At 40.4% G+C, this 21680-nt stretch overlaps 1 protein-coding gene across 3 annotated transcripts in view; it reads left to right on the top strand.

The window, feature by feature from the left end:
- bmp2k (BMP2 inducible kinase) overlaps positions 1-21664 on the top strand; it is a 48656-nt gene extending 26992 nt beyond the window's left edge. The window contains exons 6-16 of one of the 3 annotated variants that reach the window (XM_067572373.1): positions 1384-1465; positions 3371-3503; positions 4252-4355; positions 4446-4525; positions 4725-4873; positions 5862-6064; positions 6159-6350; positions 7549-7817; positions 9535-9704; positions 10286-10405; positions 18541-21664. In XM_067572373.1, coding sequence (XP_067428474.1) covers positions 1384-1465; positions 3371-3503; positions 4252-4355; positions 4446-4525; positions 4725-4873; positions 5862-6064; positions 6159-6350; positions 7549-7817; positions 9535-9704; positions 10286-10405; positions 18541-19982 — 2944 coding nt within the window. In that variant the 3' untranslated portion in view covers positions 19983-21664. Of the gene's footprint in view, positions 1-1383; positions 1466-3370; positions 3504-4251; positions 4526-4724; positions 4874-5861; positions 6065-6158; positions 6351-7548; positions 7818-9534; positions 9705-10285; positions 10406-18540 lie in introns of all 3 variants that reach the window. The other 2 variants (XM_067572365.1, XM_067572357.1) reach the window with 2 other exon arrangements.
- Positions 21665-21680: the final 16 nt, after the last annotated feature.

Genomic DNA, 21680 nt, shown 5'->3' with positions numbered 1-21680 from the left:
TTGAGTGATGAAGTTACACTATTGGTGGACGAAGCTTGGGACAGCCTAGTATCCCAGAATGCATTTCACACCAACCGGCAGCGATGGCTGTTGTAGTTTTTTGCTGTAGGACTGTTAATATGTCACTTTATTAAGTTTAAATATTTTTCTAGATGAGAAACTAACCATTCAGATTCCCAATATATGGTCAGTTTATCCAGATAACGCCTGTTCGTTCCGACGTTTTGGGAGACGCGAGGAGGCGCTGGCAGGGTGAGACGGCTGAGAAGTTGCGTGCACCTCGTGGGAGTTCGCACGGCTAACGGGAAAACTACCAGACATTGTAATGAACATGAAAGCAGCCTGACTCCTGACATGATTGGCCGGTCAACATCTGTCCTCATCTCGGGAGAACATGATCCGATGACCATAATGTCTCTGTAGCATTTTGATGTATGATATAATTTCTAAATATAAATGTATTAAAATGAACAAATCATGAGAAAGGCTCTATGTCAAATTGGCTTCAGTCAAAGCCCAGCGCACTTTCTCGGGGCTCGGTCACCACGTGTCGCCACTTCCTGTATCTGTCATTTAAAAAAAAACGGTCCAGCCATATACCAGGTTTTGACCTATTTTTGTTTGGTCGCAACCTGCCGCTAGTGTAATGTTTTGTATTTGCGGAGTATCAAATCTCAGCAGCGCGGTCAGATCAGGCCTGTAAACTTTACCACATTTATAGCTGCAATAAAGTACAACGTGTGAGGCTTATCGACAGTATAAGACTGTGTAAACTCTCTTTCTCTCATGACGCCGCCCACACGACCCGGCAAGCCTCTGAACTACGATGACGCATTCAGACTAACCACTTACCTACAGATCAAACGCTCTTCTCATTTTCATTTTTTATTCCAAACACAACCAGCTGTTTGACTGTTATCAGTGTGACTTTGATTAAGTGAATAGAAAACTAAATAAAATGTTACAGTGAAATATGAAGCTTTTACTTAGATTCAAAAACCAAAATATAGAAATATTCCATCACATGTTAAAAGTCATGCAAGAAGAAAGTATCAAAATGCCCCTTTTCAGAAAGTTTACTATTATTATTAATGGTGCATTAATGTGTTAGCAGCACTTTAATGTTGTAACTGGTCGAGGTAGAACTATTTAACTTCATCGTGCATCATATGTTTTGTATTTAAATGTCATTACAAGTAATTACAGCTGTCAAAAAATGCAATATTTCTATTTTAAATATGGTGGAGTAGTATGAAGTATCATAAATGAGGTATAAGTATCTCAAAATTGTGCTAACTGACGTCCATGAACTTCCCTCCACTGGCGCTTAGTCATTTGAACATTGACCTGCCATTGACTATTCTCTGTTGTTGTAACTCACAGGTACACGACCCTGTCATATCGGGCGCCGGAGATGATTAACTTGTACGCAGGGAAAGCCATCACCACTAAGGCTGATATATGGGTACGCTCCTACTTTGTGTTTCTATATATGTGTGTGTTATGCACACTGCAGGGCTGGTTTGTCCTGGCAGTGTCCTGTGTGTCACTCTGCCCCGACAGGTTCCTCCTCCTCTCTGTCTCTCTCTCTCTCTCTCTTTTGCCTCGCCCCTGGGCTTTTTGCCTTCCAACAATGTTTTTCCCTCATAAAACATTAAGCGACATCATTCACAACAAAAGCCAAGACTCCCATCTCGTCGTCCCTATTCCTCCTCCCCTCCCCTCCTCGCTCGCCTGTCCTCTTCTGTTCTCCCCCTCCGTTTTGAGATAATTAGGCCCGGTCGAGGACCTCGATAAGCTCGTGTGAAACGGGCCTCGGCTGATTGGAAGGTGTGAGGCGGAGAGGCGGGAAATAAACGCTTGGACGGCAGCCATTTTGAAGAGCGAGTGTAAATTGATGCACTAAAACCCAGGGAGTTAAAAACAGCAAGCGTATAAAGATGTGGCTGCTGATGGGACACCTCGTGCATATAAAAGGTGTTTCACTCCACTTCTGCTGTTTTTTACAGCTTTGAATCAAGACTTAAGAAGATTAGAAGGATGGAATAAAACAATGATGAATTGTAGTAATTTAATTCTAGTAATTAAGGACATAACTTTGGAGTATTCACAATAGGGAAATCTCCACAAGGATTTCATGTAATATTAGCTTAAGTAATGAAAGAAACCATCCAGAAGTTCACTACTTTTGCCTTGATGATGCTCATTTTTGATTGTAGTTTCTTAAACGTGTTGGAGATGCAGATGGAAGGTTCGTTAGAAGCAAACTACTGTTAATCTCATAACAAACACCAACTTCCTGTTAACTACCCCCTGCGTTCTCACTTCCTGTCCTATGTTTAGCCACGTGTTTTTAAACTATATTCAGTTATTCTTGTGTTTTGAGGTCGTTCAGTGTGGATACGCCGCCCGACTGCAGATTAGGAGTTTTAGTATCAGACTGGATTAGCTCGTTCAGTGGAGAATATCTGTCTTCAGATAGAGCGCTCAAAGGAAAACATCCCTAAATGCTGTGGCTAATTCCAAAGTCTCTTTCATCTCAAATGGCATCATCAGCAAAAAAAAAAAAAAAAAAGATGCCGGAGCCAAATATAGCGCCAGTTGAATATATTATTTGGGAGCAGAGCGTTTTTGCATGTGGATTTGTTTTGGACAGCCATATTGCCAGGGGGACGAGACTCTGGGCCTGGGTTTTTTAAAAGCAGCTTTTTAGCCAGTGACATAAGGAACATTAATTCTTTTGCTAAGCAGTCTTGTGCTGCTCAGTAGGGGAGAGAAAGAGAACAACATTGCCAGCGTCAGGACTTCACTTCCTACTAGAGTGGACTGCACTTGATATGTAGAGAATGTTGGTACTCGGAGAAGTTAAGTTAACATGTATATTTCCTGCAACTGTCATGAATACTGCAGATAATTCTCCCTCAAACAGTTAAAAAAGTACAGATTGTGTATTATAACTTAAAACTAACCAGCTAGTTAGCTCTAGTTAGTTTGGATCTTCTTCCTGTTTCTTCTATCGAGACTTAGCGCATCTTCTGGTGGTAAAAACAGAACTAAACTAGCTAAATGTCACCAGAACTGTGTGTCAAACATCAGTAATTAAAGAAGTGAATGCTCGGTCAGATTCATAGTTTTGTTCACTTTTATGGCTGGAGATTTATGGCTTATTTTGTCAAAAATTACAAAAAGGGTTTTGTAGAAAAAGATGTGTATTTCCCTCAAAGTAAGATATTTACAAAAGTATCATTTCTTGGTATCTGTATCCTTGTATTCCCTGACCCGAAGTGTTTAAAAAATATCAAACAATAAGCAACTGTGGAAGTTAGTGAATGCAGGTGTTTGACCGGACTCTTATCTTTTGTTTTCACAGGCACTTGGATGCTTGTTGTACAAGCTGTGTTTCTTCGCTCTTCCATTTGGGGAGAGTCAAGTCGCCATATGTGACGGAACCTTTATTGTTCCAGATAACTCCAAATTCTCCTTCAAGTTGCACTGCTTAATCAGTAAGTTGGTGACTTAACGTTGGTTTAAAGAAGTCGGAATAAGTGTTCCAGTGATTTTTGGTAGTAATTCATTTGACTTTAGGCTGATTTGGGAGATATATACTGCACTGGTACTATTTCTACTATATTTTCAGTCTATTCTGTTATGAAACACAGCTGTAGAAAAGGTTTGTTTGAAGTGGAAAGCTTTCTTTTTTTTTTTTTTTTTGCCCTTTTGTGTTTTGTAAATCACTTTTTTATGAATAGTAGACACATATTTGGCCACATAAAGGAACCTGACTGTGGGTTCAACCATGTCAAAGTATAAAGTATAAAACAATTGCGCAGAATGCAGCAAAGAAAAATTTGTAGAGTTACATTTTCAAGAAGTATATTCTTCTTTTAACTCTACTTAAATATTTTCTATCATTAGCTAAATTGTAATTTGGGAGCACAATGTTGTTTTGTCATTTTGATAATGCTCCCTTTCTGCTCTGCTCACACACAGTGATCAGTAACTGTCTTCTTGTTGTCATGCATTTACACAACTTGAGCCTGTTTGAACCAGTCATGGACTGCCAGTTATGGCAGCCCTTGTTTGCTTTCAAATTACTTCACTTCCCTGCTTGTATCTTGTGGCAGAGCTTCCCTTTTTAATTACTAGACCAACAGCTCCCCCAAGTGGCCAAATATGAAAGATGCAACCACAATAAATCCATAACTGTTGTGCTCATCATACTGTATTAAATTACCTCTCTGTCTCTAACAGGATATATGCTCGAACCAGACCAGGAGAAGAGACCAGACATTTACCAAGTGTCCTACTTTGCCTTCAAATTAGCTGGAAAGGACTGTCCAGTGCCAAATCTCTTTGTAAGTCACAAGAACAATGCAGTTGCTTTGTGTTTAGCATTTGCAGTTTTTGCTTTTTTTTTAACCATGATTCTGATCTTTTCTCTCCAGAACTCTCCCATCCCTACATCACTACCAGAGCCTCTAACGGCCAGCGAGGTCGCCGCAAAGAAAAGTATGACGAAAGCCAGGTACTGCTCACTGAAGACTCACTCAAAACTGCTTTCTTAAACTGAATAAAAGCACATTAGACATGAGAATTCAGTGCAAGAACAGTGGAAACATTACTGTACGTATGAATGGCAATTGTTATCCCTCATTTAGTGTGACATAATGAATGCTCAATGTGTTACTGGTCAAGGAAAACAACTTTTTATTCTTTCCTCTCAGGATAACAGACTCTGTGGGCCCGACTGAAACATCAATAGCTCCCAGACAGAGGCCAAAGGCAGCAAACAGCAACGTCCTGCCGATCGCAAACACTGTCACCCCCGTCAAGATGACCGTGCCTTCAGCACCCGTCAGCAACGGCCAGAAAGGTTTGTTAAACATCAGTGAGACTGATATTTTTTTTATCTTTGTCAGACATTCGGTGACTTGAAAGTAGATTCTCATCAGAATAAAGAACATTTTAATCAATGAAACTTACAGTAATATAAAGAGAAATATAAAATGTGTATATGTATGAGATAAAACTGAATACTTTAGTTTGTTTTAAAGGTGGAATATATACGACATTCAGCCCCATTAGATGTCTGCAAACAACTATCTGCTGTGTAAAGAAACAGATGAGTAATGGTGACCTGAGCAGTGAATGAAGTCACACTCCCTCTGTGTGTGTGTTGTAATCAGTCTCTGTTCTTTGTTTTGATAGCTGGTCCAGCTGCACATGCATGTTAGTGCATGTGAGTCCCCCCCGACTCCGTTTTCAACATGGCTGCCGGGTCACAAATTTTCTTATATTATAGCTAAACAGTACATTAAAATATGTTTCTGAAAACATACAAAATAGTTGACGCAGTAACAGAAACTTGATCCATATTTTATGAGCACTTCCTAGTTTGACAGTTTGATGTGTGTGTTCAGATGTGGCTTTCTTTTCTTTTGTTTTTTTCTCAACTTTATTGAAAAAATTGGTGCTCTAGTGCGACATCTAATGGGGCTGAATGTTGTATATTGCACCTTTAACTGCCATTAAAAGGTCTGACTGAGCAACCCTACTTTTCAAATCCAGGTTTTAAAAATCATATTTTTGAGTTTCTGTATTCAGAAAGACTTTTCAAGTGAGAGAAAAATGTCATATTACTCATAAACTAGTATAAAATTCAGGATATATCTTAACTATATCTTAACTATTTGTGATGTCAGTATACTCAGATATTAATGTTTTCATGATAGTCATGTATCTGAAAATCATTAATTTCTGCTTTAAACATTTATCAGGCGTCTGGTTAAACTTCTGTTGGATTATGTCCCTGAAACGGTTTTCAGAGAAATAAATCCATCAATCTATATCTACCCACACAGCTCCCACCCCCGGCTCTGCTCAGCCATCCATTCAGCCCCAGCCCCAGCCCAGCAGTCAGCAGCACCGAGTCTTGCAGCAACTGCAGCCCGGTGACCTGCGTCTACAGCAGTTGCAACAACAACAACAACAACAACATCACCACCAACAACAACAAGCAGTGCAGCAACAACATGCGAATGCACAGCAACTCCAATACCTCCAGGTATAGTTAAGTCATTACCCAACCGCTGCTGCTTTCTGAAAATGTCACAAAGAGAAATGTTCAGCGTTGTAATCTCTTTACAACCCTCCTCCAGTATCAACAAGCTGTGCAGCAGTCCCTCCAGCTGCAGCAGCAACAGGTCCTGCTCCAGCAGCAGCAGCAGCAGCAGCAGCAGCAACAGATGATGATGCAGCCGATGTACCAGCAGCAGGTTGCACAGGCCCAGGCTCAGGCCCAGGCCCAGGCCCAGGCCCAGGCCCAGGCCCAGGCCCAGTACGCTGCCATGGTGAGTTCTGTCACAGGGTCTGCATCAAAGACTCGGGTTAGATCTGCTGCTTGAATTTGCTCACGTTCAAACCCATTCAAGCATTCGAGGGTGCCTCGAACTTAAAATCATCACAGAATTTTCAGAGCCGGAGTATTTCATCCAACTCTGCAATAAATAGCTTGAGCAAATGACAGCGAAACACATGGAGACGCAGCATGAAGTAACACGAAGCCGAATATTTCATTTAATGTCAGGATGGCCGAAAATTGCTCTCTCTGTTTCAAACACTGGCAGACAGTCCCTCTTCAGTGGAAATGCTTCATTTCTGTGCCAAGCAGCATTGGAAGCAGACGCTCAAACTTCCTACTGACCCCCGTCCAAGTATTCAGAAAACTAGTATTTACGCAGATACTGCATCAACCACACAAACACAGGTCCTCCAAATACGCACTGTTAGGGCGGCACAATTTTTAGCTCGTTTCCCACCGAACGAGTACCATCTGTTTTATTTCAGAGGCAATCTGGTCCGAGCGAAGCCACGAGGGGATCGAACAGAGGGTGAAATCGAGCAGTTTCCTCTGTGTTGCATCCTGACATATGAAGCAGTTCGCAAGCAGGGGAAGAGAGCACCTCTTACATTTACTGTTCTTATTCCCTGGAAACCAGCTAAATATTTAAAAAAAAAACAACAACACAGCATTTCTTTTGTGAACTTAGACCAGCTTTGCTAAGTGACTGCAAATTTGTTATATGGTGTAATGATCACCTCCTTAAAGAGAATTCCCATAAAAATATTTCTTCTGTATGCTTTGAGTGAAACATGTAAGGGGTTTCTTGCAACTTGCAGATTTATCACCGACTTTGCGGAGCTCTTTTAGCCTTTTTTAGACTGTAGTTTTGGTGTTTTGGCACCTGTCCAGCACCACACAATATACACAGTAATAACGCAGCTTTAAAACTGTCAGTCAGTGTTTCAGGTGATCTTTTATTGCATTTGGAACTTTGGTTCATTTTGTTCAGTTTGGTGTCCTACGTGCTGTTTGACTTTCATTCCCTCGTCCCTCCCCCTCCACTGTGTCCCCAGCTTTCCAAAATCCAGAACTGGTTTCTAACAACATTTCATCATCTATCTCGGTCATCATTGTGCGCGCCATGAAATCAAAAGTCCGTCCCTCATTCCCTTCCCCCTTTTCTCCCTCTCTTCCTTCCCTAACAGCTGCACCAGTACCAACAGGCCTTTGTCCAGCAGCAGCAGCAGCAGCAACAACAACAACAGCATCAACATCTCCAACAACAACAACAACAACAACAACAACAGCAGCAGCATCACCCCGCTCAGCAGCCTCTCCCCTATCTGTCGTCCCCTCTTGAGTTCCAGATCCCACTGGGTTCCTACAATGCAACCACACCCACTGCTGGAAGTGGAGCCGCAACTGGTCAGATGGGGGGACCGTCACCTGTGGATCCGTCATACACTAACCCCAGGTAACGACCCCTGCAGGTCTTAAAATCAAACCAAAATCAAGCATTGGAATATTTTTATCACCTTGATTCTTCTGAAGGCTGAGATTCAAACTTTTTTTTTTTTTCCTTCTACAAGGTTTTAAAAGCGTCTTATGCCTGTAGAACCACTAATATGTAATTCAGTATGAAAGTAGGTCCATGAAAATCAAAGTTCATGTCAAGCCAGATGTAAAAAATTCCATGTTTGATTTATAGCCCAGCTACCCCTGTAGCATAAAAAGCCTCAGTTTTTTTTTAGGGCTGTAGTCAACCAAAGAAAATCTTGGTCAATTAAAATCGTACATAATCTTCAACTAATCGCTTAGTCGCGCGCGGGGGGACTGTAACGGGACAGAGTGCACAGTAAACTCAGCAGCTACACATTTCTCTGTTTTGTGTCTTGATGTTATGCTAACCCATTGTTGCTAACTTTGGAGCTAACCCCCTTTACTTTTCCAGCATTTGGGGAAACAACAGACGTGACTTTTTAGCATTTGTTAACTTACACACTGTAGTTTGTACTGTACTGACAACTTACTGCTAACCTATTCCGCTGCCCCGCTCGCATCCACCGTCACTTCTCTGCCGCTCTTTCCCGCTCGCTACGCAAACATACTCCTTAACTGAGCCACGCGACCAGTAGTTTCCCAGGCAACGACAGACGTTGACTCACGTACCGGAACAGCGCTGCACAGAGACTCCCAAACACTATCGATTTCCGAATAAATGGATATTCATTCGGATATCAAATATTAAAACATATTTTTTTGGCCTGGCGGGGGTTCTCGTTGTGTCATTATGGAGAAACACAGATTCAGTAAAAGTTCAGTACGTTCAGTAAACGTTGAGTACAGTTAGACCCAGCAGTCTCCATCAGGTTGGACGAGTTCAAAGTTGTGAAAACAACGGGGGTGTTTTTAATACACCCCCGTTGTTTTCAGAGGTAATTTGTTAGTCTGTCCCTCCCGCCGCAAGAAATAATGGATTAATCCTGGAAAGCTGTTGATGTCGCACTTTTCTCTTTATGAAAATGACACGGAGATTATTCGACCAATGAGAATTTAGTCGGACGAGAGCATATCGACCAGCAGACTACAGCCCTAGATTTTTTTCTCTCCACAATAAATAAACATGATTTCAGTTAATACAAATTATTTAACATAAATTATTTATGGAGTTTGGTAATACTGAAATATTTAAATGATTTCCTTTCAAATGCCAGTTGTAGTGAAACTGAGAAGAAAAATATAGAAAGCAAACTGTACTTAGTTAATGCTAAAGTTAATGTAAGATGAGAAAACTTTAATGAAGTATTTTGGCTATTTTTTAAAAGAACACTTACTGGACATTTTCCAGAGCTTTCAGCCACATCTTGAGCATTTTCTTTCTTTTATTAAATTAATTTCCTGAGTTGTGGATATGGGTAAAATCAGTAAAAACCTGTGACTTTTTAGCTACAATATTCTATTAAACAAAGTTCTTAATGATTATTTAAAAACGGTATTAAAACTTAAAAACAACATTGTTTTTGTGCCTGTTGTGTATATTTTTATATATACAAGCTTCAAGACTTTTCTATAGAGAGCAGAGACGTCTTCCCTCCGCCCTCTTTTGGTTTTAACTATAAGTTTCATTTGTGCGGCAAAACATGTGATTCTTTCTGTAACAGGATGTTGTTGTTGTTGTCTTCTCTCCACAGTAGAAACCCTCTGCTTGCCTCCGATGGGATCACCCCGCCCGCTCAGAGCTGCAACAGTACAGTCAGTAACCCCCCCGACATGTCTCGCTGGAACCCTTTCGGAGAGGACAACTTCTCTAAATTGACCGAGGAGGAGCTGATCGACCGGGAGTTCGACATGCTCAGAGCAAGCAAGTGACCCTTTTCATTTGTTTCATCACTTACTACTAAACTTTTATAGAGCCCTTCCAATAGATTTACTTCTTCTCACTGATCGTCTGTCTGGCAGTTGCAGAGATGAAATATCATACATTTTACATGTTTTAAGGATTTCTTAACAGTGTGAGGGCATTTTTGCTAATTTCTAATGAACTGCTGCACATACTTAAAGGATAAATGTGTATTTTGCTGCAGATAAAGATTAATCTTAATAAAAATATCTAAAGATATTGCAAAAAAATCACAAAATCAGGACTTTGAAGCCTTGATGGAAGTTTTGAGCTCCCTGATTGCTTCCTACTGTTATAACATATCATCATAACATGGTGAGTTTGTACAGGGAACAAAAATGCGCTCTAAATTGACAAAACAAGGTTTTTGAAGAGAATTCACGTGTAACAATCACCATAAGTTTCAGCATATTTTATTAACGTGCACTATTCTGAATGGAAAAGCAGTATTTTGTACTCAGTTTCTGTTTATGTATTTATTTTCTCTGGTGTCATAGCTGTAGATCTAATTAGCTTCCCCCTCTGTGGTCTTCTACGTACAGAAAAGCCAGTGGAGAGAACCGCCAGCGTGGAAACCGACCGGCCGCAGCCTGCCGCCTCCACCGCCAAGCCCCTCCCACCAGAGGACCTGTTCGGCTCAGTCCCATTTGTGGCCAGCGCAGGCAAGTCTTAGAAGAGTCTCTACCGTGAGGACCCCAACACTGTGGAGCCACCTGCCCCCTCTCTCTCTGCCCCCCCCCTCCCTATCCCCTCCCCATCCCTACCCCCCACCCTTGTCCAGCTCTTCTGCTCACCTCCAGTCAGGAGCTCCCACGCCACACTGACCCCAAAAACCCGTGATCAGTCAGATTTTTTTATTTGGTTTCCCAGTGTCAGTCAGCAGGTTAGTTGTGCTTCTGTTACCAGTATGAAGTATAGTGAGAAGGCGGGTCGAGCTTCCGGTGACTTCTGTTCCTAAATTAGAGGAGGAAAAGCAACGTAACATTAACGAATTGATAAAGCACTTCCTGAATTCACTGGAGTCAGTTCTGGCTCTTCATACTTAGCTTGGGGGTGATTTTTTTTTTTTAACCGCCTCGCTTTAACAAACATTTATGCAAGTAACAGGAACAAGCGAGACTCTTAACGCCGCCGGGGTCTGGGGTTACATTCCCCGTCTAGATCAAACGGTCGGAGCGAGGTACGCATCACGGTGAGGCGCTTTGCATAAAATAAAATTTAAAAAAAAATTTAAAGAAAGAAATGCGTAAGAAATTTTGTCTGACTAGAGCGAAAACGTCAAGAACACAGCTGGATGAAACTAAAAGCAATATGAACATAACGAGTCTGAAGTGACGACCCGTCGGTGTAAAGAACACGACGACACGCACGGTTGGTACTGATGAGGGCTGAGTGATGTCGACATTTTCACGATGATTTCAGCCATAAGATACAATCGTTCATTAAAAACAGTTCTGAGAATTACATGAATCATTAGCACTTGTTGGTCTGTCATGGCTTGATTATTTGGGGGGGGATTTGTCATATTTGCAGTAAGAATTTCACAAAATTGTATATTTTTTTTTTCACATTTACTAGTTATTCTAATGTCTACTTAAAGAACAGTTGAAAGTGTGAACAAAGCTGCAGATTGTTGAAGTGATTCTAGCGTTGAGCTTCTCTCCGCTCCATTTATTCAGAATTTATTCTAAGCAAAAATTCATACATAAAACTAAAATACCTGACACACGACTGTCAGGTGATTTCTTCTTGGCTTCCTGGTTCTGAGCCCGTTGTTTTGTTTTGTTTTTTTTTAGCGCTTCAATCTAACCTCACTCAGCCCTGGTACTAATAAACTCCAATTGGGAGATAAAAAAAAAAAACACTTGAACTTCCAAAGTTGTGGCTCTTTGCCGTTTGTTTACATTAAAATACCGCTCTTACCCTCTTCGGCCATTAAAACTGCAATGCAAAGATTCCTCAAAATGTTTTTTTTTTTTTTAGGGACGAAGCCTCGTTATGTTCTTGTGTGGACTGTGCACTTTACTGTTGGAGGCTAACATCGGCTATAATATAACCTGAAAATTAGTTCTCATTCGGCTTAAACTAACCAGTCAGACTGCATGCGGTTTAACCCCGACACAGATTATATCCTCAGTATAACAATGTGAATAAAGTGCAGTATTTCTACATATCGGTGGCAGCAATAAGCTTTTGTGCCTCTGTACTCTTCCTGCTCCTTCAATGTGAATTGGTTTTTTGATAGGCAATTTAGAAACGCTGTTTGTAACTCATAGAATATATTTAATGATAAACAGTATCAACGCTAAGACACTTAGATATTTTTTAGAGGAGAGTAGATTTTTTTTTTTTTTTTTTTTTTCTACAGTAAATTCATCTCTTGTGTCCTTACACGCAGGCTTAATGCAAGTCCAGTGGCTACAGTTTAGAGTAGAATACGACAAGATAACGATGCAATATAATCCTCTAAGCACTTGAATGTAAGTGTGGGAATATTTTAATGTCTTCACTGGTTACTTAATGAATATAAAAATCCTATTTGAGTTCTAATTGGATCAAAGGAAAAACCAAAAAAAAAAAAGAGAGAAAAAGAAACCAAACAGATTGAAGGGAATTTTATACTGAATTAAAAAAAACCCAGAATGGTCCATTAAACCCAGTTTGTTGGGTTTGTCTGGGTGTCATTCCTACAGGCTGGCATGAAAAAATTTGGCAACTAATTTTTGATCAGCCTTTAAACTTCCTGTTTTTGTGCCATCGCAGCAGTGTGTCAGCTGGTTGTTTCAGTTTCAGGTGATTCTTTTGTTGTTTAGTTTGTGTGTAAAGACACACACACACCCGCTGGCTTTTAAAACCAGCTGATTATTGCCATATTTTCTTTTTTTTTTTTTTTAAATGTAAGGATGATTTTTGTATGGTCTGTGTCTTTTTGGTTGAACTTGAGTCAACACAGCAACACTAGCGTGTGGTCAGCTGCTGATATTTGTGTTTTAGTTACAGTAGTAGCCGTATATATATTTCTCTTAAGGCAGAGCAAATTTAATCGTCGTCATTTTTAAACTACATCCTCAGACACCGTTTAGCTTCTGTGTAACAGTCAATAGAAACACTTTGTGTAGCTCCACTCACTGAGGGTTAACTCAGCCAATCAGGGCAGCGCAGCCTTGGAGCGATTTCAAGTTAAAGCCTCTATGAGTAGAATCAAAATATTCCTGAAACAGGATTTTTGAGGCCGATATACTGATGTCTGATATCAGTACTAGAGACTGAACGATATATCGTTTGATATCGATTTTTAACACAAACTCACGACATTTTGATAAGGTTTCGTTATCAAATAATTGTGAACCAGAGACATACTTAACAGGACATTTTACAGTGACAGAGACACTTCAAAATAACCTCAAACAAGTCTTGAAACTTATTAGCGACATGCAGGCTGACCCCAGTGCAACCTGTTTAGCTAATATCGGTTGTTTGGTCTCTTATTTCCAACTTTGGTGGCTCTTAGTGGAGTTATCATAAAAAGATAACAGCACACAGCTTGAAAGATGCTTTAATTTACTAAAATTCTACAAGTGGAGGCTTTAACAAAAGTCACAATATGCTACGGTGGTAATGCTAGCGGTTCAGCTAGCGGTTCGGCTAGCAGTACAGCTAGCGGTTCAGCTAGCTTGCGCAGCGAACCGCCGCAGCAGCAGTTGTGGATTTGCTGCTGGTGTGACGGCACATTTTAACGTCTCTGTTTTTTTATCTGCAGTTATTAAGTATCAACCTTTTTTTTTTTTTTTTTTAGAAATACAAAGTGTTTCTTTTTTTTTTAGTGGTTGTCGTAGTTGTTTGGTTTCCATTTCTAGTTACAAAGTGCCTTTGTGTGGCATTTTTATTTACCTCGCCAACAATGCTGACAAGAGATTTCAAAGGAATAAAATTCTCCTCTTAGATCACATTTGGCTCAAAAATTAAAGGTTATTTAGTAGAGTTGAACTGAGGGAAAACGTACAACCAGTCGGCAGGTAAATGATGGTTAAATCTACTCAGTGCTGACGTGTTGTTGACCAGCTTGTCAGAAGAACTAATGTCATGTTCACGTCCTGTGGGAGTTTCCGACTCTGTTATCGTTCATGTCAACACCGAAGTTGTAACAACGGGAGACGAACTCGGTGCTTAATGAAATGAATGTGCTTGATAAGGATCTATTGTTGAAGGTAATTCAACCCAAATTATATATTATATATTCTATATTGTCAATGCACAGTATTTTTAATTAACCCTCCCTCGACCAAACTTTCAATCCTACAACTGTCTTGTTGGATGACATGAACGTTTGCTATTATTGATCCGTTATGATGTGAACACTGCATTAGTTGGCTGGTGGTTAAAGAAGTTTTCCTGCTGCCTGATGTACCTGATGTTAATCCAACACACTATAAATCAGCTTAATAGGAGTTTGAGGAGAACTGACACATTGGTTCTCTAAACCACATCAATCCTTTTTAATTTGAACACAACTGGCTGATGGCACGTTCGGTAGTGTAAATGTTAACGGTTGCGCTGAGAGGAATGCTTGATGAGAGCGTGCTGATGATACGATGACATTTTTTTTTTTGTTGTTGTTGTTTTTCTTATATAAATCCATACAATCCTAAAGGGCTGTATGTTTGTTAATCCTCACTATGCTGCTGTTGTTCCGCCTTTAGTGCAGCAAGTGATAAGATGAACCCATCTTAAGTCATCCATGCAGACATGAATCATACGTTATTTTTTTTTTTTGTACAAATGTATTAATGTACTTTTAGCTGAAGGTAAGTTTAAAGATAACTGTTAATGTCGCCTGATGCTTCTGTTCCACATTTCTGCTCATTTCACTGCCTGCTTTTAATCGGGAATTTGTGGTTCAGGTTTTTTTTTTGTTTGTTTTTTTTGCTTTTATTTGCTTTTGTTTCTTTTCATTTTTCATTTTAGTAAGACAGCCATACTCAGAAACATCTTGTTCATGTGTATTGGTGGATGGATCTATAGTTTGGACAAGGCGAACCATCAAAGCCAAAAAAAAAAAAAAAAGAAAAGTGAAAGGGACAACCAGAAGCCGTTAACTGGACTTTATTTTCTTTTTTAAAGTGCGAGGAAACGTGAAAACAGCATCCCAGGATTTGCGGGATGAACGAGTAAACATAGACATTGAATATGTTGTTATATTATTGTTTCCACTTGCAAGTTTTCTGTGCTTTTTTTTCTCCCTCTTGTCACAAGGGTGTGGTTTCCCCCCTTTTTTTTTGTCAGCTTTACATCCTGCTGAGGAGATTAGAAAGCCTCAGAACAGATCACTAAAAGTTTGGGAACTTTTTTTTATTTTAATTTTAATTCATCTCATTAGAAGTGTTGTGGGGGGAAAAAAAATGTTACAACTCTTCATAAACAAGTTTTAGTTGTACTAGAAATCAGCAGCAGCTCCTGGTACCTCTCTCCTGCAGAAAGAATACAACCTATAGATCAATAAGTTGTCTTATACATATCTTGTTTTTTTTGCAACAGACTATGTAAAAGGTCCTGTATCATACTGTGAGTGTGAATGTATTTCTTTATAGAATGTTACTGATAAATAAAAAAAACATTTAAAAATCAAAATACACTTTTGATTCCTTTTTTTTTTTAAATAGCTCTATTTTAAAGTATTTGGAAAGTTTTAGCGTCTTCTCCACCACTTTACACACACGAGCAAGATGTTCCTGTTGTTAACATGGCTGTCTTTATGTGAGCTGTCTGTTGTCCGATGAAAACGCCAACAAAAGCGGTTTTTTCCAAAGCGGGGAAAGGTGACGCTCAAAACAAATGTCGGGTTCGTCCGGGACAAACAGGTGTATGAAACATTAAAAAAAAACATAAGCAGCATCGATGGTGGTAAAAACCTTACATTTATTCGTGTTTATCTGTGATCTTACATGTCATTTTTCCTTCTTTTTATAGTGTTATTTCAGTCATTTACATAATTTATGTAACACATGGTGAGTTTAAGATGCCTCCATTCAGGTATAAGCATCAGAATGTCTTTTTAAGGTCTTAAAGGTCTTAAAACACCAGTGAATTTACATTGCAATATATATTTCAAATTAAAGTTGAAGCGATAAATAGTCTTATTTTGATCGAACGATAATCAGTTCAACAAGCTGTTTATTAGATGGAGTAAATATACAAAGATGAGAATCCTCCTCTCGTGTCAATCTGGGAGGTTTCTACAGTGCTGTTAGAGTAAAATCATATAAATTTGATCAGTTTCTGATTTCCAGAAGTGGAGGTCAGAGGTGTAGGGGGAAAAAAGGTAGAACGGTCTTTTCAAAATAAATCATTTAATGTATAAAATGTCAAAAGAAATTGTGAGAAAAATTCACAGATATCAAAGTTTCATCTTAAAATTTTTTGTCAGCAGTCTTACAGTAATTGGAGGATGTAAAATGCTAAAATTCTGAAATGTTATATGAGAGTAAACCTTCAAGTCATAATGCAAATAATATGAAATATGTTTTTACAAAAATAGGATTGAAGCAAGTCACTTAAATAATTTACATTTTGAAACAGAATTTTCCATTTGAACAATAATCAGATGAACAAGCTGTAAATATACAGAACAACTTTTGTATAATTAACAGTAAGATAGTTGAAATTAAGAGTTCCTGCTGATGAAATATTATATTTACTTTGTAAACAGTCTCTGCTTTAAAAAAAAACTGATCCTCTGATTGAGTTCATTTTATAATATACAGAAGAGTGATCGGAGAAGTAGGACGATTTCAATATTTCTCTTCTTTATCAAACCTTCAGAACAGGCTGATAATGTTTTTACTTTGCTTATTGATATTTGAGTCTATTATCTATCTACTATTGGAGACCAAACAGGGAAAAAATCTGTGGTCTCAACCGTTTTAAGTTCAGTGTCGTCATTCTTTGATCATCTGACCTGACGTTATTCCTTCTCAAAGATACAAATCCTCTCAGTCAGAGTGGAAAAGACATTAACCATTAACAATCTGGAGAGTTTCTAAGTGATTTTTCAGAATAAAACTAAAGCGGATTTCAAACAGAAGCAGCAGTTTGTAGCCGTCTGTCTTTCATATAATTCGCATTTAGTGTGGATGTGATGAGAAATGTTGGTACTTTATTGAAAAGTTGCTAAATTGCTGCCCCATTTTGTAAAGAAGCAACATATAATTATTATTATTTCTGATTGATTGTTGAAATATATAAAATGTCTAAAATGTCATACCAACATTTGCAGGTAATCGACCATATAATCACAATTTTATAATTATTAGACGACATAAAAGAGAAAAAACAGCAAATTCTCACATTTGAGAAGCTGAAATGTTTAGTTTTTTTGACCTTCAGTTACAATATTTTATATCATTTTACTGTGAACAAGACTTATTTTTTTTTATATAATAAAATGAGCCTCATTCATTTGTTTCCAGCAACCTTTGGCTTCAGAGTGATATCAGAGTCGTGTAAATGTCGGTTCTCTCCACATCATCTTCATCAAATCAGTCCGGAGGTTTGACCGCGTGAGAGCGGAGACGTCTCTAAGCTCCTGCTGCTGTCGGACAAGAGAACAATCACACGCACTTATTTGTATCTCTGAAAAGTCCAACACAGCGTGTAATCCTTCAGCTTCCCCCCCCCCACTCCCTCCTCCTCCCCCTTCAAAGGAACATCAACAAAACAAATTTGTGTGTTAGTTTGACATCTTCTCATCATGATTAGAGACTTCGTGTTGTTTTGCTGAGATCTCTTCACTCCGAGAGGTCGAATGATTACAAGTTATAATCTGTGATTCAGACGGGTTGAAGCGAACAGATGCAGAGCACCTTGTGTTTCCTGCATTAATGTTTTATTCCAGAGAATATTTTTTTATTGCTGCCTTGTTTCATTTATTAACAACAAAGCTTTTGGCTTATCTGTCATCACGTCCTGCCAGTTTGGACGGTTGAAGACGTGGAGAAGCTTCCATTTTTGTGTTCACAGCAGGGGATCCTTTCTAATGTAGAGCTTCCACTAATAGGGAACAATAAATTGGCTCTTTGTGTATGGCACAATTTCTTTTCAATATAATTGGAGACTATCCACTTGCTAATTAGGCTAATTTTCTAAGTCGCCATTATGCAAATCTCTTGGAAATAAATTTACACAAGGCACACATTTTTTCATCAAATGCCAAATATGCGTAAGAATTTATAGAAACGTTGAAGTAAAGGGTGGGAACTGAAGAACAAAGCTTAATTTTTTTTTTAAAATCTGAAGAAGTGACTGAGAGCTTAAATCTTTTTCACCAGGAGAGATTTGACTTTAAAAGTAATTTATGAATCCTGAAAAGCTTTGGCGTCTTAATGTCTTCAGCCTTGTAAGCTCTGCTCTTCTTATTGCAGGGTCAGAGCAGAGAAGTCAGAGCAGCTTTTAGACCATATTGAGTTTTGTGATTCCCTTTCGCTGCTCCTTCTGCTTCGATATTGGACAAACTTGGGATTTGTATTTGTTGAAAAATGATGTCATGAAGGACTGGGGGGGGGGGGGGGGGGGAATCCAGATATAAGCCAAGTAATCCTGATCCTAATGCCACGTATAAGAAGGCCAAGAGGTGTCGTTAGGAAATGAAAAACTTCTGGCATCAAGAGTTTCCTGCTTTCACTCATCTCGTTATTTTAAAACTGATAAAACGTGAAAGATACTGAGGTTGAAATGCAAATGATTGTAAACAAAGAACACTGGAAACCCCTTTAACTCTTATATCTTTGTCTTGTCCCTGCAGGCGCCAACGTGATAACGGCCGAGCAGACCAACGAGGAAGTCGGCGTTCCCGCGCCCGTCTCGACCCCTGTGGCGGATCCGCAGCCGCCAGCGGCCAAGGAGCACAAAGCAGGCAGGAAGAGCAACTGCAGACCGGGCGAAGAGTCCGAGAGCGACTTCGAGTCCGACCCTCCTTCACCGAAAAGCAGCGAGGATGAAGAACCGGAGGAGGACGAAGGCCTAAACAGCGAACACGGCGACGACACCGAGCCAGAGAATTTAGGGCAGAGGCCCCTGCTGATGGACTCCGAGGAAGAGGGCGAGGAGGACGAAGACAAGCACAGCTCTGATTCAGACTACGACCCCAACAGAGTTAAAACCCGCTCAAAGAAACCTGCGGGCGGTAAAGGAGCTGCTGCGGCTACCAGGAGGAGTCCTCGGGGGGACGCCGGCATGACTCTGATCACTCCTCCCGAGTCGCCCAGCAGAGCGAGAGCCGCTTCGGCCGTGGATGCTGTAGATGTTTTCGGTGCCGTTCCCTTCCTCGGAGGAGACATGCCTGCCGGACCTTCGGAGAGCACGGACATCTTTGCCAAAGCGCCTTTCAGGCAAGTCAGCCAGGAGCAGCAAGCCACGGACGAGTTTGATGTTTTTACCAAAGCGCCGTTCAATCGGAACCTCTCCAAGTCAGGCAAGAGCGGCAGCGACGTTCCCATGGGCCAGACGCCGCCCATTTCCCCCGAGAGCATTGACATTTTTGGCTTCTCTCCCTTTCATCCGGGCCCCACCGATCCGCCTCCGACCACGTCTAGAAGCGCAGAAGATATCTTCCGGCCGTCTTTTGAGGAGTCGAGTCCTCAGCAGCAGAGGCTGAAGCAGCGCAGCCTCCAGAAGCTGTCGTCACGCCAGAGAAAAACCAAGCAAGAGGCGTCAGCCGGCAGCAGCAACGGCAAACGGCACCACGGTACGCCGACGGGAGGCCGCAAGACCAACAAGCCCACTTACCGCACGCCGGAGCGAGTCCGCAGACACAAGAAGGTCGGCCGCAGAGACTCGCAGAGCAGCAACGAGTTCCTAAGCACCTCTGACTCTAAAGAGAACATCAGTGTTGATATAACCATGTCTGAAGGGAAAGACAAAGGAGCCTCTCTGCCGGTAGACGAGGTTCTTTTAGACCCATTCGGCGCCAAACCTTTCCATCCTCCGGACGGCAGCCGTCACGGCCAGTATCAAGGCCTCACTGACAGCAAGGGCGACATGGGCACGGCCAACGGCAAGACCTGGAGTTCTCTTCACGGCGCTCTCGGAGAAAGCAAAGTCATGGATGATTTCGGGGCGGTGCCCTTCACAGAACTGGTCATCCACAGCGGACCTCAGCAGCTGCAGCACCAGCAGCAGCCTCCGCCCTCGCAGCCGGTGGAGCTCGACCCGTTCGGAGCTGCACCTTTCCCCACGAAGCAGTAACTTTCCCTGCATCTTCCCACTCTGCCTGAGCTTTTTTTTTTTGTTTTTGGTTTGGGAACATCTTCAATCATGTCATTGGATGACAAAACTAACAATGTCCTAACGCTTTTTTTTTTTTTTTTTTAATACATCTCTCAGTTTGAGTAACAAAAACCTAAATCCTGTGGAGTGCGAGTGATGTTTCCACATATCTTTCAGCTGTACCTGTTTGCTGAGAAGCCTTTTTATGCTGCATCTTTAACGCTTGTAAAGACGTTTGAACCGGAAAAAAAAAAACCCCACTCGAAAAATCTGTACTGTGATTATAAGCTTAATGTTTGACCGCTTGACTCGCTGCAAAAAGCTCTTTACGGCCTGCCTTCTGATCTACCGATATGTTGTTGTTTTTTTTTAGCACCACGAAGCCTTACCTGAGCTTGGCGCTCTGCCTTGCTGCACAGTACCTCGGAAACCCTCGACACACACACAAAACGGCTCGCGTTGCCCTTTTGGTGTCGTTGGAATCATTTGGGAGTTTTCCTTAACCACTTTTGTTTTATCCTTATTAGACCTATGCATACTTTCACAGTAGTCTTTACGCAGCTGAATGTGGCTGTGATTTGTGTTGCATTACACTTGGAAATACTAGAAGGGATTTATTGTACTTCCTTGAAAAAAGATGGATCTGTTATTTGGGGACAGGTTTAAATTTAGACTCTTAACTGTTTTGTTTTTTTTCAATTTTAGCAACTTGTATTTAAGTACAGTTTTTTTTTTTTTTTTAGCTGTTTCCACTCATTCTGTTAGAAATAAGGAAGAAATGAAACACAAAGCCACATTAGATCACTAGTCTAGGGTTTGTGTTGTTAAGATCTTTGACCCCTCCCCCTTATAGAAGCTTGCAAGCTCTACTGCTATTTTCTCAGCAACGGAAGTGCTTTCAACTGTAGATTTCATAACATTTACAGAAACATTTTACGCTTGAGAATAAATGGGGAATTACACCATCGGTTACAGGATGATAGGACCTGGTGGTATTCTATATATTTATTTATTATTGTTAACAAATCCCGTTTAAAAAAAAAAAAAAAAGACCAAAACCAACAACTTCTCTCAATACTTTCCCCCCACGCTGCCTGTGGCTTTATAATTTAAGAGAAGGTAATAAAGCAATTAGTTGGGGACTATTTTCAGTGGTGGATTAATCCACGTTTGGTGCTCGGGTGAGTATTTCTGGACACTATACTCGTAAGTGTTGGTTTTCATCTTTTAATGGGATTTTTTTTAGCAACAAAAATATGGAATATCACCCGACTTATTCCTTCTGGAGGTGGTTCCGCTGCTGCCGGATGAGGTGAATTGACGAGTTCATAAAGGGAAAAAAAAACAAACAACATTCGTCTCCATGAAAGCACTTTTCAGCGCTGACTTCTTCCATGAACTAGATCTCTGTGTGCATCTACATCGACGGCCTTAAGCACTGCATTTTACCTTCACGACCAACCATCGGCACATTCATGAGTTACACCTGCAGGTTGCTGTGTTTTCACCAGTGGAACCATTTGATACAACTACTTTCCATTCTTCTTCTTCTTCTTCTTTTTTTTTTGTTTTGTTTTCTTTTTCCTTCTCCACAAGGGTAAATCTTATATTGTATTTATCATGCTATACTGCTGTTTGATGCAATAAAAAGATTCATCTCAGTGCACCGTGAAGTTG

The sequence above is a fragment of the Thunnus thynnus genome, chromosome 2 (assembly GCF_963924715.1).
Source record: "Thunnus thynnus chromosome 2, fThuThy2.1, whole genome shotgun sequence".
Taxonomy (NCBI): Eukaryota; Metazoa; Chordata; class Actinopteri; order Scombriformes; family Scombridae; genus Thunnus; species Thunnus thynnus.
The sequence above is the reverse complement of the archived record's forward strand: the minus strand, read 5'-3'. Positions and strand labels throughout refer to the sequence as shown.